The sequence below is a fragment of the Betta splendens genome, chromosome 1, assembly GCF_900634795.4.
Source record: "Betta splendens chromosome 1, fBetSpl5.4, whole genome shotgun sequence".
Classification (NCBI taxonomy): Eukaryota; Metazoa; Chordata; class Actinopteri; order Anabantiformes; family Osphronemidae; genus Betta; species Betta splendens.
In genome coordinates this window covers 17,180,300-17,191,295 of record NC_040881.3, presented here as the reverse complement: position 1 = coordinate 17,191,295, position 10,996 = coordinate 17,180,300, and the positions used below count along the sequence as shown (strand labels likewise).

Below are 10,996 nucleotides of genomic sequence, written 5' to 3'. Positions count from 1 at the left end.
TGAACCTCCTTGTGCTCGTCAAACGTCGTAAAACAAGAGCCTGTGCTCAGATCTTTTCTTAATGTGAGTTATAGACACGGGTCAATAAAACATGATGCATGTAGCGTCTGCAGCAGCCGGCAGCAGGATGCGTCTGGTTCGACACACTCACATTATGTGGCTGAATGGTCGTGTTGTTTGGTGGTGTCATGCTGTGTTGTGTCGTTTCGCCACTTTATGACTGGTATCGCAGAGAAACATGGGGAAACGGTACCTCTAGGTACAGAAGGGTAGCTTGGCTAACCACCCCCCCCCCCCCCCCCCTCCTCTACCGCTCTGTGACCTCTCCATCCTCAGCCCAGTTTCATTAGTTGCTGCACACAAACCTGGAGCAGTGAAATCCCCACCAGTATTAAAATATGCACATGAATGAGGCCAAATTGTTTCTATTGCTTTATTTGTACACGTCTGATCGTTGTGATCGGAGCAGAAGCACTTACTGTGGCGCCAACTAGTGAAACGGGCCTCGAGTCCTCCCCCTTCGTCCCCAGTTTGTACAAACGTGTCAAACAGCACATCTTAGCAGCACAACGTCGTCTCATGTGTTTTAGTCTCATCCATCGTTCTCACCTTTGGAGTTTTATCTGTGTTATTTATGTGTCATTTAGCACCAGGGGTATTTAAATGGGACAAGATGGGTTTTACCACGTTCACACGTACGTGTAATGAATTCCGTGATACACACACACACACACACACACACACACACACACACACACACACACACACACACACACACACACACACCTCCTATTGTAGGAGCTTTGGTTAATTCGTTTCATTCTCTTCTTTTGTTCCTAAAGCCCTAATGAGACCAAAACACATTTGTATTAAGCATCTGAACTAAACAAAGCGACTGATGGAGCTGCTTCACTGAAGGTCGTGAGGAAGTTTGTCGAGGAGGCTTCAGTCTCGATGTTTGCTAGTTCAGGAATGTAGTCCAGCTGATAAGCTCACGGCTCTGCAGGCGCTGAGCAGCTGGAGTCAGGTTCTCTTCGTACACTAGCTCAGCGCTAGAATATATGTGGAGGTTTCAAAACGCAGTCTGAATTTTCTACAATAAACATAATTAGTTTTATTGTATAGCTGAGGCAATAAAGGGCAACATTGGTCCCACCAGCAGGAGAAGAGAAGGATGAGCAGGATGTAGACGATTCTCTATCTGCCAGTAGAGACGACAGGGAAAGCTTGATGATGAGATCCTACCAGCACACACACACACACACACACACACACACACACACACACACACACACACACACACACACACCACCATCACTCTGAGCCATAATTCTTCGCTCTTTTACTTTTCACCAATATCATTTCACTCTTTTATTATTGACTAATCTTTGTAAATGTGAAATCATTGACTTAGAAAAAAGAGGTTTGTTTTCTTTGCTGTGGGCAGTGATAAGACTGTACCTGCATAACGCTGTATAAAGATATACCTATATGTGAACCAGTGGAGGAGGACCCAGTCTGGTGGAAGCAGCTCAGGTCCCTGTGACAGACAGACAGACAGACAGACAGACAGACACACACACACACACACACAACCACACACACACACACACACACACACACACACACACACACACACACGCACACGCACACGCACACACACACACACGCACACACACACACACACACACACACACAGAGGAAGGAAGTTGCCATCTTCAATCGATGAGGCACAGGATGAGTCGTCTTGATGCTTTGATGCTAATGACCAAAACCACCTTGTTTAGTTCAAAGTAATTCGTCCCAGATTAAAGGAACTGGTGCTTCCACCAGACTCGTGTCCTGCTCAGGCGTCTCCGCTGATACAGTCCGTATTTTTAAGGTCTAGTTTTACAGTAACAGTATTCTATCATTTCATTGCCTGACAGTGGACGTCATGTCAGTGTTTTTAACCTCAGATAAAAGGGAAAAAAAGTTTTGTGCACTTATTGACCATTGTGAGCTCTCTCTCTCTCTCTCTCTTCTCTCCTCTCTCCTCTCTCTCTCCTCTCTCTCTCTCCTCTCTCTCCTCTCTCTCTCTCTCTCTCTCTATCTCTCATCTCCTCCTCTCTCTTCTCTCTCTCTCTCCTCTCTCTCTCTATCTCTCCCTCTCTCTTTCTCTCTCTTGGTGTGTAAGTGCATTGAGATCCCCACAGTGGGACCTGTGTATAGTCTTGCAGCATTGGTTATAACCCGAAGACATGAATGAATTCATAATATGAAGATAATCTTATACTAGTTAAAACCAACAAAAAAAGCCTAAAGTGAATCTAGTTGTTGTTTGTGGCATGGTTATGCATTTAATGGTCATTTTGATTAAACAATACAAACAAACCCTTTCCACTGCGCTGTTCTGCTTCCTCTGTCCTCCACTGACGCTGTTGCTACGCAGCAACCACCAGAGCAGCAGCAAAGCACATCCTCTTCCCCAAACATCTCAGACGAGCGCTGCATGAAGGCGTGAAGCGGATGTGGTGCGATGCATTGCTGATCAGCCAGACCAGCGAGTCGGGACGACCCACGGGTCCGTCCCAGGGTCCTGATCAGGATCCGGCAGAATATCACACGGTCTGTTCAGAAAACCATGAGCCGGACCACAGATGAGACCGGATCCTCCATCTGAGCCGCACGCTGCCGCCTCTTTGTTCCTCCATCATATCTAGGCTCTGGTGCTCAGCGTCCTCTGACTCACTCCTCTCCTGTACTTATCTGTGCCAACAGCTCGGGCAGACAGCGGCTTTTTTATTCGTAAAGACGTTAACTCGCTGGCAGATAAAAAAAAAGCAATGCACTCGTGTACTTGTTAATAAGGGAACGCTTTGAGTTTGTGCCTTTATTCCATGTTAGCATGAAAAAATGACAGATCTGAGGTGCAGTTTACCAAAATATCCACAATGACGTCACCACCCACAGAACCAGTTTGCTGCCCACTATGAACCGCTGGTGGGTCTGGAACACACAGTTCTATCCTGAATGTCCACAATAAGAGCATCTGAGTTCCTGCTGCAGCATGTGCATTTTAGTTTACATCAGTGAACAGTGAATGAGTTCAGCAGAGACACTGGAGGCTGTAATACTATAGGACCTGCACGTGAGCCCGGGTGGTGGGTTCACACATCAGAGTCAGAACCACAGCTTTGAAGCACATATGAATGGAACGCAGCCACTAAATGACCCCTAGACTTTCGTAGATGACGTCGTCCAGAGGGGGGTCGGGGTGTGGAGGCTGAGGCGGCGCTGAGGCGGCGACAGACGGGGCGGTGCCGCCTGGGGGGGCGGGACTCGGAGCCCGTCCCGTCTTGCAGACCTGAGCGTAGAGGTGAGCGAACGGGTCGGACCTGGTTTCACCTGTGTGAGCGTCTTCCTTTTTATGCAGCGGTTCCGCGTAAATGGGCTCGTCTGCTTTGCCCCGTTTACTCTGCACGGGGCTGATTTTGTCGTAGACCTCTGCGTAGCCTGAGTCCGGGTGGTCGATGCTGAAGCGTGGGTGCTGTGCGGGAGGTTTGAGTGGGAGGACGCAGGCAGGATCCACGTACAGAGCCTTGGGCTGCGGGGTGTCGCTGGCGCTGGCGTGGACCACGTCCGGGTCGGGGCGGGGACTGGGCCTGTTGAGAGTGGGCACTGACGGCAGAGGCATGAGAGTGATGGGCGCCGGATGTGCGGCTACGGGCTCTGACCCGGCTGAGTCTCCTCCAACGTCCTCCAGAGAGGAGCACATCTTCCCCTGGACCTTGGCCCGGTTCTCCCACGGTGAGGACGCGCCGCTCGCGTCCGGCGTCCGGGGCAGCGGGGACCGGGCCTTGCTGGCCGGGCCCCTCTCCGCCTCTGGGTTCTGACTCAGAGTAACTTTGGAGGTTTTGCTTTTGATGGTGCTCTGAATCAGGAGGAAGACGCTCTCGGCCTGCTGCGTCTCGAAGACGAAGGTCCCGGGACCCGAGCCGCAGCGCCGGCCCGCTTCAATGGTTAGCGCCATCTGGGGAGGAAACAGGCGTGTTGGTGGAAGCAGCGGCTGAGCCGGGCCGGGCGGCGGCGGCGGCGGCGGCGTCTTACCCCGTCTCTGCCGTAGCGCCTCAGCAGCTTGTAGGGCCACTCCCCGACCACGTCGTCCTGCTGGGCTCTCAGCTGCAGAGCCTCCGGGCCCACGTGCAGCCAGTACGAGCCCTGCAGACCACAGCGGGCCGCAGCCTCCGTCCTCTGGACCGCCACCCAGAACGGCGAGCCTTGGACTGAAAGGACAGCGACGTCAGGCCCAGTGTCGTGCTGATGATTGTTATACAGGGTGTTGGAGGAGGAGGAGCTTTACCCTCATCTGCAGAGGCATAGATCTGGTTCTCCTCCATGCGGAGCTGGGTGGAGCGGGAAGCGCCTCCTCTCTGAGACACAGCAGTGATGAAATGGGACCTGCTCCACGACAACGTTGTGCGATTGCGCCCGTCTCTCACCTGGAACGTGCTCTGACACAGCTTTTCCACCCAGTCCACGCACTCGTCCTTGGCGGCGGCGAACACCATGGTGCGTTCGTGCGTCTCGACGCAGAACGCCGACATGTTCTCCTGCAAGCAGCACACACACAGTCGCACCATGCAGCACGCGACGCAGCACGCGACGCAGCGGGACGCATGCGGGCGCTGACCTTGGGACAGGCCTCGGCGTTGGGAGGAAGCCGCAGGACGCTGATCAGCTCCGAGAGTCGCACCACCTTGCGGTCCCCGTGAGGCAGCTGCTGCCGCCTGGTGCCGGAGTCCCCACCTCAGGTCCACACAGACAGGATGACAGAGCAACTCAGAGCAAACGATTAAAGCAACAAAACATAAGCAAAGGACACACAGTGATGAACAAAATGATCATTAAAGTAAAAAGATGAACAAAAGATCTAACTATTTCTAGACCACCTTGTAATTTGTAACAGTAAAGAAGTCTTATTTTGAAAAGAAGACTTATTATTATTATTATTATTATTATTATTGTGTAGTACACAAAGTGGAGGCAGGTGTGTTTGTATTGGATGTAAATTATTATCAAGTAAACAGTTAAACTGGGCTCAATCGCCCGTTTACAACCGCTGTGCTGTTGTCATGGAGACGGCTGCTAAACTCACTAGTTCCAAAATCCAAAAACTGAGAGTAAAGGAGTTAAGCTGCTTTAGTTAATCATTTTACTCATGACCCTTAAACTCATCATTCAACCCAACTGGTCCTAGATGACCCGCCTGTGCCAGCTGTTCACAGCTGCACCTCATGTAAACATGTTGGTTATTCACTAAATGCAGTAATTCAAACACTGCTGTTCACACGCCCACTAAGCAAACATCCCTGTGACCTCAGCTCATTCTCTATGGACTTTAGACATCAACAGTCATATGTTCTGAACTCGCTGCAGCCTAATGTAACATCCCATAATCATCAACAGCTTATCCTGGTTCACTGAATGTTTGTCAGTGGATCTGACACCAAATAACCTGTTAGAGGTTCAAATGGGTGAACTGTAGAGCTAGAAGCGGACACTAGGGGGCGCCGGCTCCACGTTACGGCCTCAACCAGCTCAGTGCGTGGAGGTCCAGCGTTTACTGTTACTGATCCTAAAGAGGAAGCTGTTAAATCACAGCCACAAGCTGAGCTGAATTAAATGATCGCTGAAGCGGACGTGGCGACGGCTGAGACGTGACACTGGGCCACTGACCCACATCGGTGCCGTGAAGCCTGGCAGCGCCAGTCGCACCAGTCAGAGCTGTGTCACTGGTTTGTCTCAGCAAACGTCTCCGACAGGAAACGAGGCAGCTCCTTGTGGTTTAGCCTCAACCTGCTACAGGCTCGGGTTCGGGTCGGTTCTGTACAGTACCTCCCACGTCTTGGATCTCCAGGCGGCCCACTCCGCTGCTGCTGGGGGCGAACAGAGACAGCCACACCGGCTTCCACTTCTACGGACAGGAGGATTGAGGGTTCAGTTCACACAAACCTTCCCCTCTGACACAGGTGAACATTAAAGGCTGCCGCTGATAAGAGAGCGGGCGCTGTGTGATAGAAAGCTGCCGTATCTGTCACAGGAATGTGCAGCATGAAAGCTGTCGTGTTACGACGTGTCGGTTCCTGCTGAGTTTGACGTGAGCAACACCAAGGAAGCAGCGTTCCTCTCCAGCACCAGCTCTGAGCCTCAGAACTGGATCCACCTGGTTTAGACCCATAAAGCAGGAACTGAGCGCGACTCACCTGTTCGTGGAGCCTCTGTGTAACGTTTGTTATCAGAGCGTGAGTCCAGACCAACAGCAGCGCACTCACCTTCCCCGCTTTGTGCGGCTGCAGGTACACCGGCCCCGTCTTGGTGTGGAGCTCCATCGGAGCGCTGGCTTGTGGAAGCACAGCGACGCAGGAAGCAGCTCTCGAGCGGAGCTGGGACATGCCCACGGTGACACATGCGTGAAATATGAGCCGAGTCCGGACGAGAGGTGCAGTCGTGACTGTGAGGTTCCGCTCACTCAGCCGAGCTGCTGGTACTTGTGCGCTTCTACCTGTCGTCCACCTGGTTACAGAGCGGAGGGACCGGGCTCTGACCTCTGACCTCTGACCTCTCTGCCCTGAGGTGTTGCAGGGATTGTTGAGTCCACCGCAGGAGAGGAATCTGGTCCTGCTCTGGTCTAACACTCATCATCTCCTCAGAACATGTGGCCCGACGGGTCCGACGGCTTCTCCCTGCGTCACAGCCGCACATTCAGGGTCAACAGGCCCCGAGCGCGATTCAAGCCTCAAACACTTCATACATCTGATGTCCCTGCTTCATTTGCTGACTCATACATTACAATATGTCACATTAGCTACTTTTATGCAGCATGTTTCAAAAGGAGTTTTAAATAAAATCAAATATTTCAGTAACAATGTAAGAATTTCACATGATGCCATGGTAAAAACACACTAGTTTGTGTGGTTCTCTAACACCTCACTTTCATTTTTATCTTGATTTTCTCTGTATCTTGATAATCTTTATCTGTAGCAAATGAAACATCTAAATCCAATTAAACCCATGAAAACACCTTCGGTGTCTGCGACCCAAAAGCATCTGGTTCCAGCTGAATAATAAGACCAAGCTCCTGCCTGCAGAGCTAATGCACAGATGTCAACATGTGCATAATTAAACCTGGAAACATTTACCTAATGGCTTTACAGCACATACACGTACTGTGCATATCCCTTCATCCTGTACTTATCTGCAGGAGTCACGGCAGCAGAATTATAAATAAAGCAAAGTGCAGGATTATCAAATTTTAAAATGACCAAAATCTAATTTATTTATAAAAACGTCTGTATAATTGCATTTTAATATTATATTAATGATCACCTCAAAATCAATTGAATTTATTTGTTATGTATCCTTTAGAAATGTGTGTTGATCCATTAAAACAATGCAGCACTTGTCTGTTGACGGTTCTTGTTCTCAGTGGTGGGTTCAGTGATGATCTTAAATGGACAGTGTTAATCATGTGCCAGCAGCATAATCAGCTCCGGTTCTGTGGACGAGGCCACAGGAACCAGAGAGAGACACAGCCTCACTGCTGCGTTTTACTGTCAGCTGGAAAATGGCCTAAATGAGGGTGAACGCTCCCTCAGAGGAAGGTCACACAGGCAGAGGACTGGATCCTTCACACATGAGAGCAGCCACTGCCATGTGATCCGAGGGTCATGACGAGCGTCATGAGGCGAAACCCAAAAGAGTTAAACTCCCCGCTGATTTGAAATGTGAAGACTCAGTAACCGATGATGTCGTTGCCGGAGTTTGAGTTTTGCCATGTTCATGTTTAGATGAATTAGTGAACTAATTATTATTACGCTGTTACTGGATATTTTATCATGCTTTCCCTTCTTCCACTGAGAACGTTCTTTGACCTGTTGAGTTTTTCCCTCCTGACCTTAAGGACGTGACAGTTCAGCCTCCAGCCACACGGAGGCGCTGCTGTTTGTTTGACAGGTGTGCACATCTGTTTAATCGTTGCTCTTTGTGGTTCTTTCTTTCTTTCTTTCTTTCTTTCTTTCTTTCTTCTTTCTTTCTTTCTTTCTTTTTTCTTTCTTTCTTTCTTTTTCTTTCTTTTCTTCTTTCTTTTTGTCTTTCTTTCTTTCTTTCTTTCTTTCTTTCTTTCTTTCTTTCTTTCTTTCTTTCTTTCTTTCTTTCTTTCTTTCTTTCTCTTTCTCACAGACCAACAACTCAGCTGTTGTTGGTCTGTGCTGGTCGTCTCATTTGTTAGGTCCAGTCTTCATCCTGCTGGTTAACTCTAAGTTTCCATGTCTTGTTAACTCCTTTACATTGATTTTCTCTTTGGTTACTTTGGTTTTGCTGCTTTGCAGACTATCTGACTGTTCATTAAAGTGATTTCCGTGTCTGTGCTCGTGTTGGCTCTGTTACTGTGTCTGTGTATTGTAGCTTGTTTTCACATGAGCCTCACATGTTCACAGCAAATGACTAAATCAGCCAAGAGCTTTGAGGGGAAGCGACACTAGTTGGGCATGTGAGGCATAATTTGATGGACAGGCTGGCTGCCAAGCTTCACATCCTTCGGGATGTTTACGAGGAAGCGGTCTGGGGTGGTGGGCTGTACTTGACCGTGCTGCTTTGATTTTATCGCGCTCCGAGCAATGTTCTAAAAAGTTCTTGGTGAATTTCTGTGCTCAGTCACTCGTAGTAAACCTGTGGTGCTGTGCAGGACAAGGAAGTGACGGAAGCATGATGCTTGATTCAGCTGTGAATGGTGCTTAAGCATCTTATCACATGTAAGTGATGGACATTTCTACACAAACGTCCATGCAGTGTGTTACAGTGGGGGCATCATGTGTTGAGCTGTCAGGCAGATATGTGGACCGGTTCTGGCCCGTCTCCGTCCACTGGCCTCCCCAATTTAAACAATCAGTCGCTGAGACTCCTGGAATCAAAAGGAGTTAGTATCACCACCACACATCTACAGCCCCAAGGAAGACGGTACCAGGCATCTCCTGTATGCGTCCAGCTGATCTACCTGGAGGTGCTGGAGCCAGTAGGTCCACATGGGACACGGCACCAGCCTCAACCGCCATCAGTCCATCAATGGACGGACGCGTTAGAACAAGAAGTGGGTAATAAATGCTCATCATTGATCCCCTCTGTACATAGTGGACATACACATCACTTTCCAGACCAGTCATGGATTCTTATGTCCTCGCCTTTTGGACCATGGGCCCAGCTCCGATTTCTCAGTCGTAATCCTCATTTACCATAGTTGGACTGAAACCTGACAACAGAAAAGGTTCATTTGCGTTTTACACTTTGACAGCGAATGCAGAAGCAACACACAGTTTGTTTGTTTTCAGCAGAGGAGCCCTATAAATAGAGACATTTGTGCTACTCGAGACCCAGCCTCCTGGAAGCAGAGCTAGTAAATAAAACAGTTGTAGGAAGAGACGACAGGCAAAGTTCAACGTTTGTGTAATAAACAGAACCTAATGTCTAATTCATATCATGTTAGCAAGAGACGATTGAGCGATGGAGACATGACTGACAAATCGCTTCTATTCATTCCACAGTATGTAGAATAGAATGTGTATAAATAACTCAACCGAACCCGCTTGCAGCACCTCCAACAGAACCAGAATTACATTCTAATGAGTCCAGCAGTGAATTAAATGCATTGATGAGACAGTTACTGTCAACATCTGCATGAATGTCACTTTGTCCCTGCAGCATCAGTAATTGAGTCAGACATGGAGACGTTGGACCAGCTGGAACAGGTGATGAAAGAACCGTGGCTGATGGACCACAGCTAGTGTGCTGAAGGTGAGCGATGATGGGGAGGACAAAGTGCCAGACACATCTGGAAAAAAGCAGAATAACCAAGCTACATGTTCTTTGCTATACTGTACGTAGCACATCTGTTGAAGGAAACCGGTTCGGTTGAAGTACATTAAAGGTTAGGACCATTTGAGTTCACTGGCAGGAGGACGCTGCAAATTCTTTTAGAGAGCCATTTTTTTTATTTTTAGTATAATCATAGTAGTGGTTACAGTTCAGTACCATTGAGTAAAATAGAAGCACTTTATTTTGAAAGAAACCGGAAGTCGTGCTTCTCTTTTTGTTTAACACATGATAAAAGTCTTTTGTTTTGTACCTTTGTAACGCTGACGCGAGTGCAATGCTCTGTTCCACAGCGTACGCACTAAAGGGTACAAACAGGAAGTGAGTGGACAGGTGTGTGTATGAGGCGGGGCAGTGCACAGCTGGCCAGGTGAGGTTTAGGCCCCTGACTGCAGCATGTGTCTTAATCAGAGTGTGACGATGATGCAGCTGATGAGGAGATGAGGAAGCAGAGACGTGGGAATCGCTACGCGGGAGGTTCTGACCAGAAGCTGCTTCTACTACTTCTACAACGCTGGGCTTCACTAATGCTCGTTAGGCTGCACTAACCTAATTACTATGCAGCACAGAAAGTCTCATTGTGTCTGCGTTACATAAGTAATGTGCCGTTAGCGACTGCGCTGATCCCAGATGTTAGGAGTATTTTGGGGTCTGCAGCTGGTGAAACAGTTCTACAAACATATGACTGTATGGGACTTCTCATGGGAGCCTTTCTACCACGGTGTCATCGCTGCAACTAACAAGACTAATTACACTCGGTTTGTTCAGACATGCTAATGAGCTGTTACCTGCAGCTGTTTACCAAACTATGGAAACATCTGGAGAGGAACAAAGCCCTGACTGTGTTGGAGTAGAATAATAGGAGGTCAGCTGTGTCAGAATGCCCCCAAAGCCCAAATGCCCCAGAACTGACCTGGGACCTGTGTCTGACACAGTAAACAGGAGCAGGAGCATGAAGCACGTGAAGCTCCAGGCCTGTGATCTGATCATCCGAGACACAATGACACTAAACGGAACGATTGTAGGGCATTCTACTGCTGCTTCATTGCTTTAAGTAAGATATAGTTCACTTTTAGTTCACCCAGCTTTG

The 10,996-nt window shown here is 48.8% G+C and overlaps 2 protein-coding genes across 3 annotated transcripts in view; one reads left to right on the top strand and one right to left on the bottom strand.

Annotated features, from left to right (window-relative positions):
- Positions 1-1,669, top strand: part of LOC114851998 (neuronal membrane glycoprotein M6-a-like) — a 10,505-nt gene extending 8,836 nt beyond the window's left edge. Inside the window, exon 7 of the mRNA XM_029143983.3 lies at positions 1-1,669. This exon is cut by the window's left edge and continues 339 nt beyond it. The gene's annotated coding sequence lies outside the window, so the exon portion shown is untranslated.
- Positions 1,670-2,838: 1,169 nt separating this feature from the next.
- dok1a (docking protein 1a) lies at positions 2,839-6,651 on the bottom strand. 2 transcript variants are annotated; one of them, XM_029143348.3, is made up of 7 exons: positions 6,246-6,651; positions 5,878-5,956; positions 4,673-4,788; positions 4,482-4,592; positions 4,343-4,412; positions 4,090-4,265; positions 2,839-4,012 (listed from the first exon to the last, which is right to left on the bottom strand). In XM_029143348.3, the coding sequence occupies exons 1-7, from the start codon at positions 6,432-6,434 to the stop codon at positions 3,206-3,208; spliced, it is 1,548 nt and encodes a 515-aa protein (XP_028999181.1). In that variant the 5' UTR covers positions 6,435-6,651; the 3' UTR covers positions 2,839-3,205. The 2 variants fall into 2 exon arrangements, with proteins under 2 accessions (XP_028999181.1, XP_028999182.1); XM_029143349.3 differs by having other exon boundaries at positions 6,315-6,649.
- Positions 6,652-10,996: the final 4,345 nt, after the last annotated feature.

Coding starts and splice junctions, on each gene's coding strand:
- dok1a (XM_029143348.3), bottom strand. CDS start 6,434: ATGTCCCAGCTCCGCTCGAGAGCTGCTTCCTGCGTCGCTGTGCTTCCA. Junction 4,593..4,672: donor ACGCCGAGGCCTGTCCCAAG/GTCAGCGCCCGC, acceptor TGCTGCTTGCAG/GAGAACATGTCGGCGTTCTG. Junction 4,413..4,481: donor TGTGTCAGAGCACGTTCCAG/GTGAGAGACGGG, acceptor GCTGTGTCTCAG/AGAGGAGGCGCTTCCCGCTC.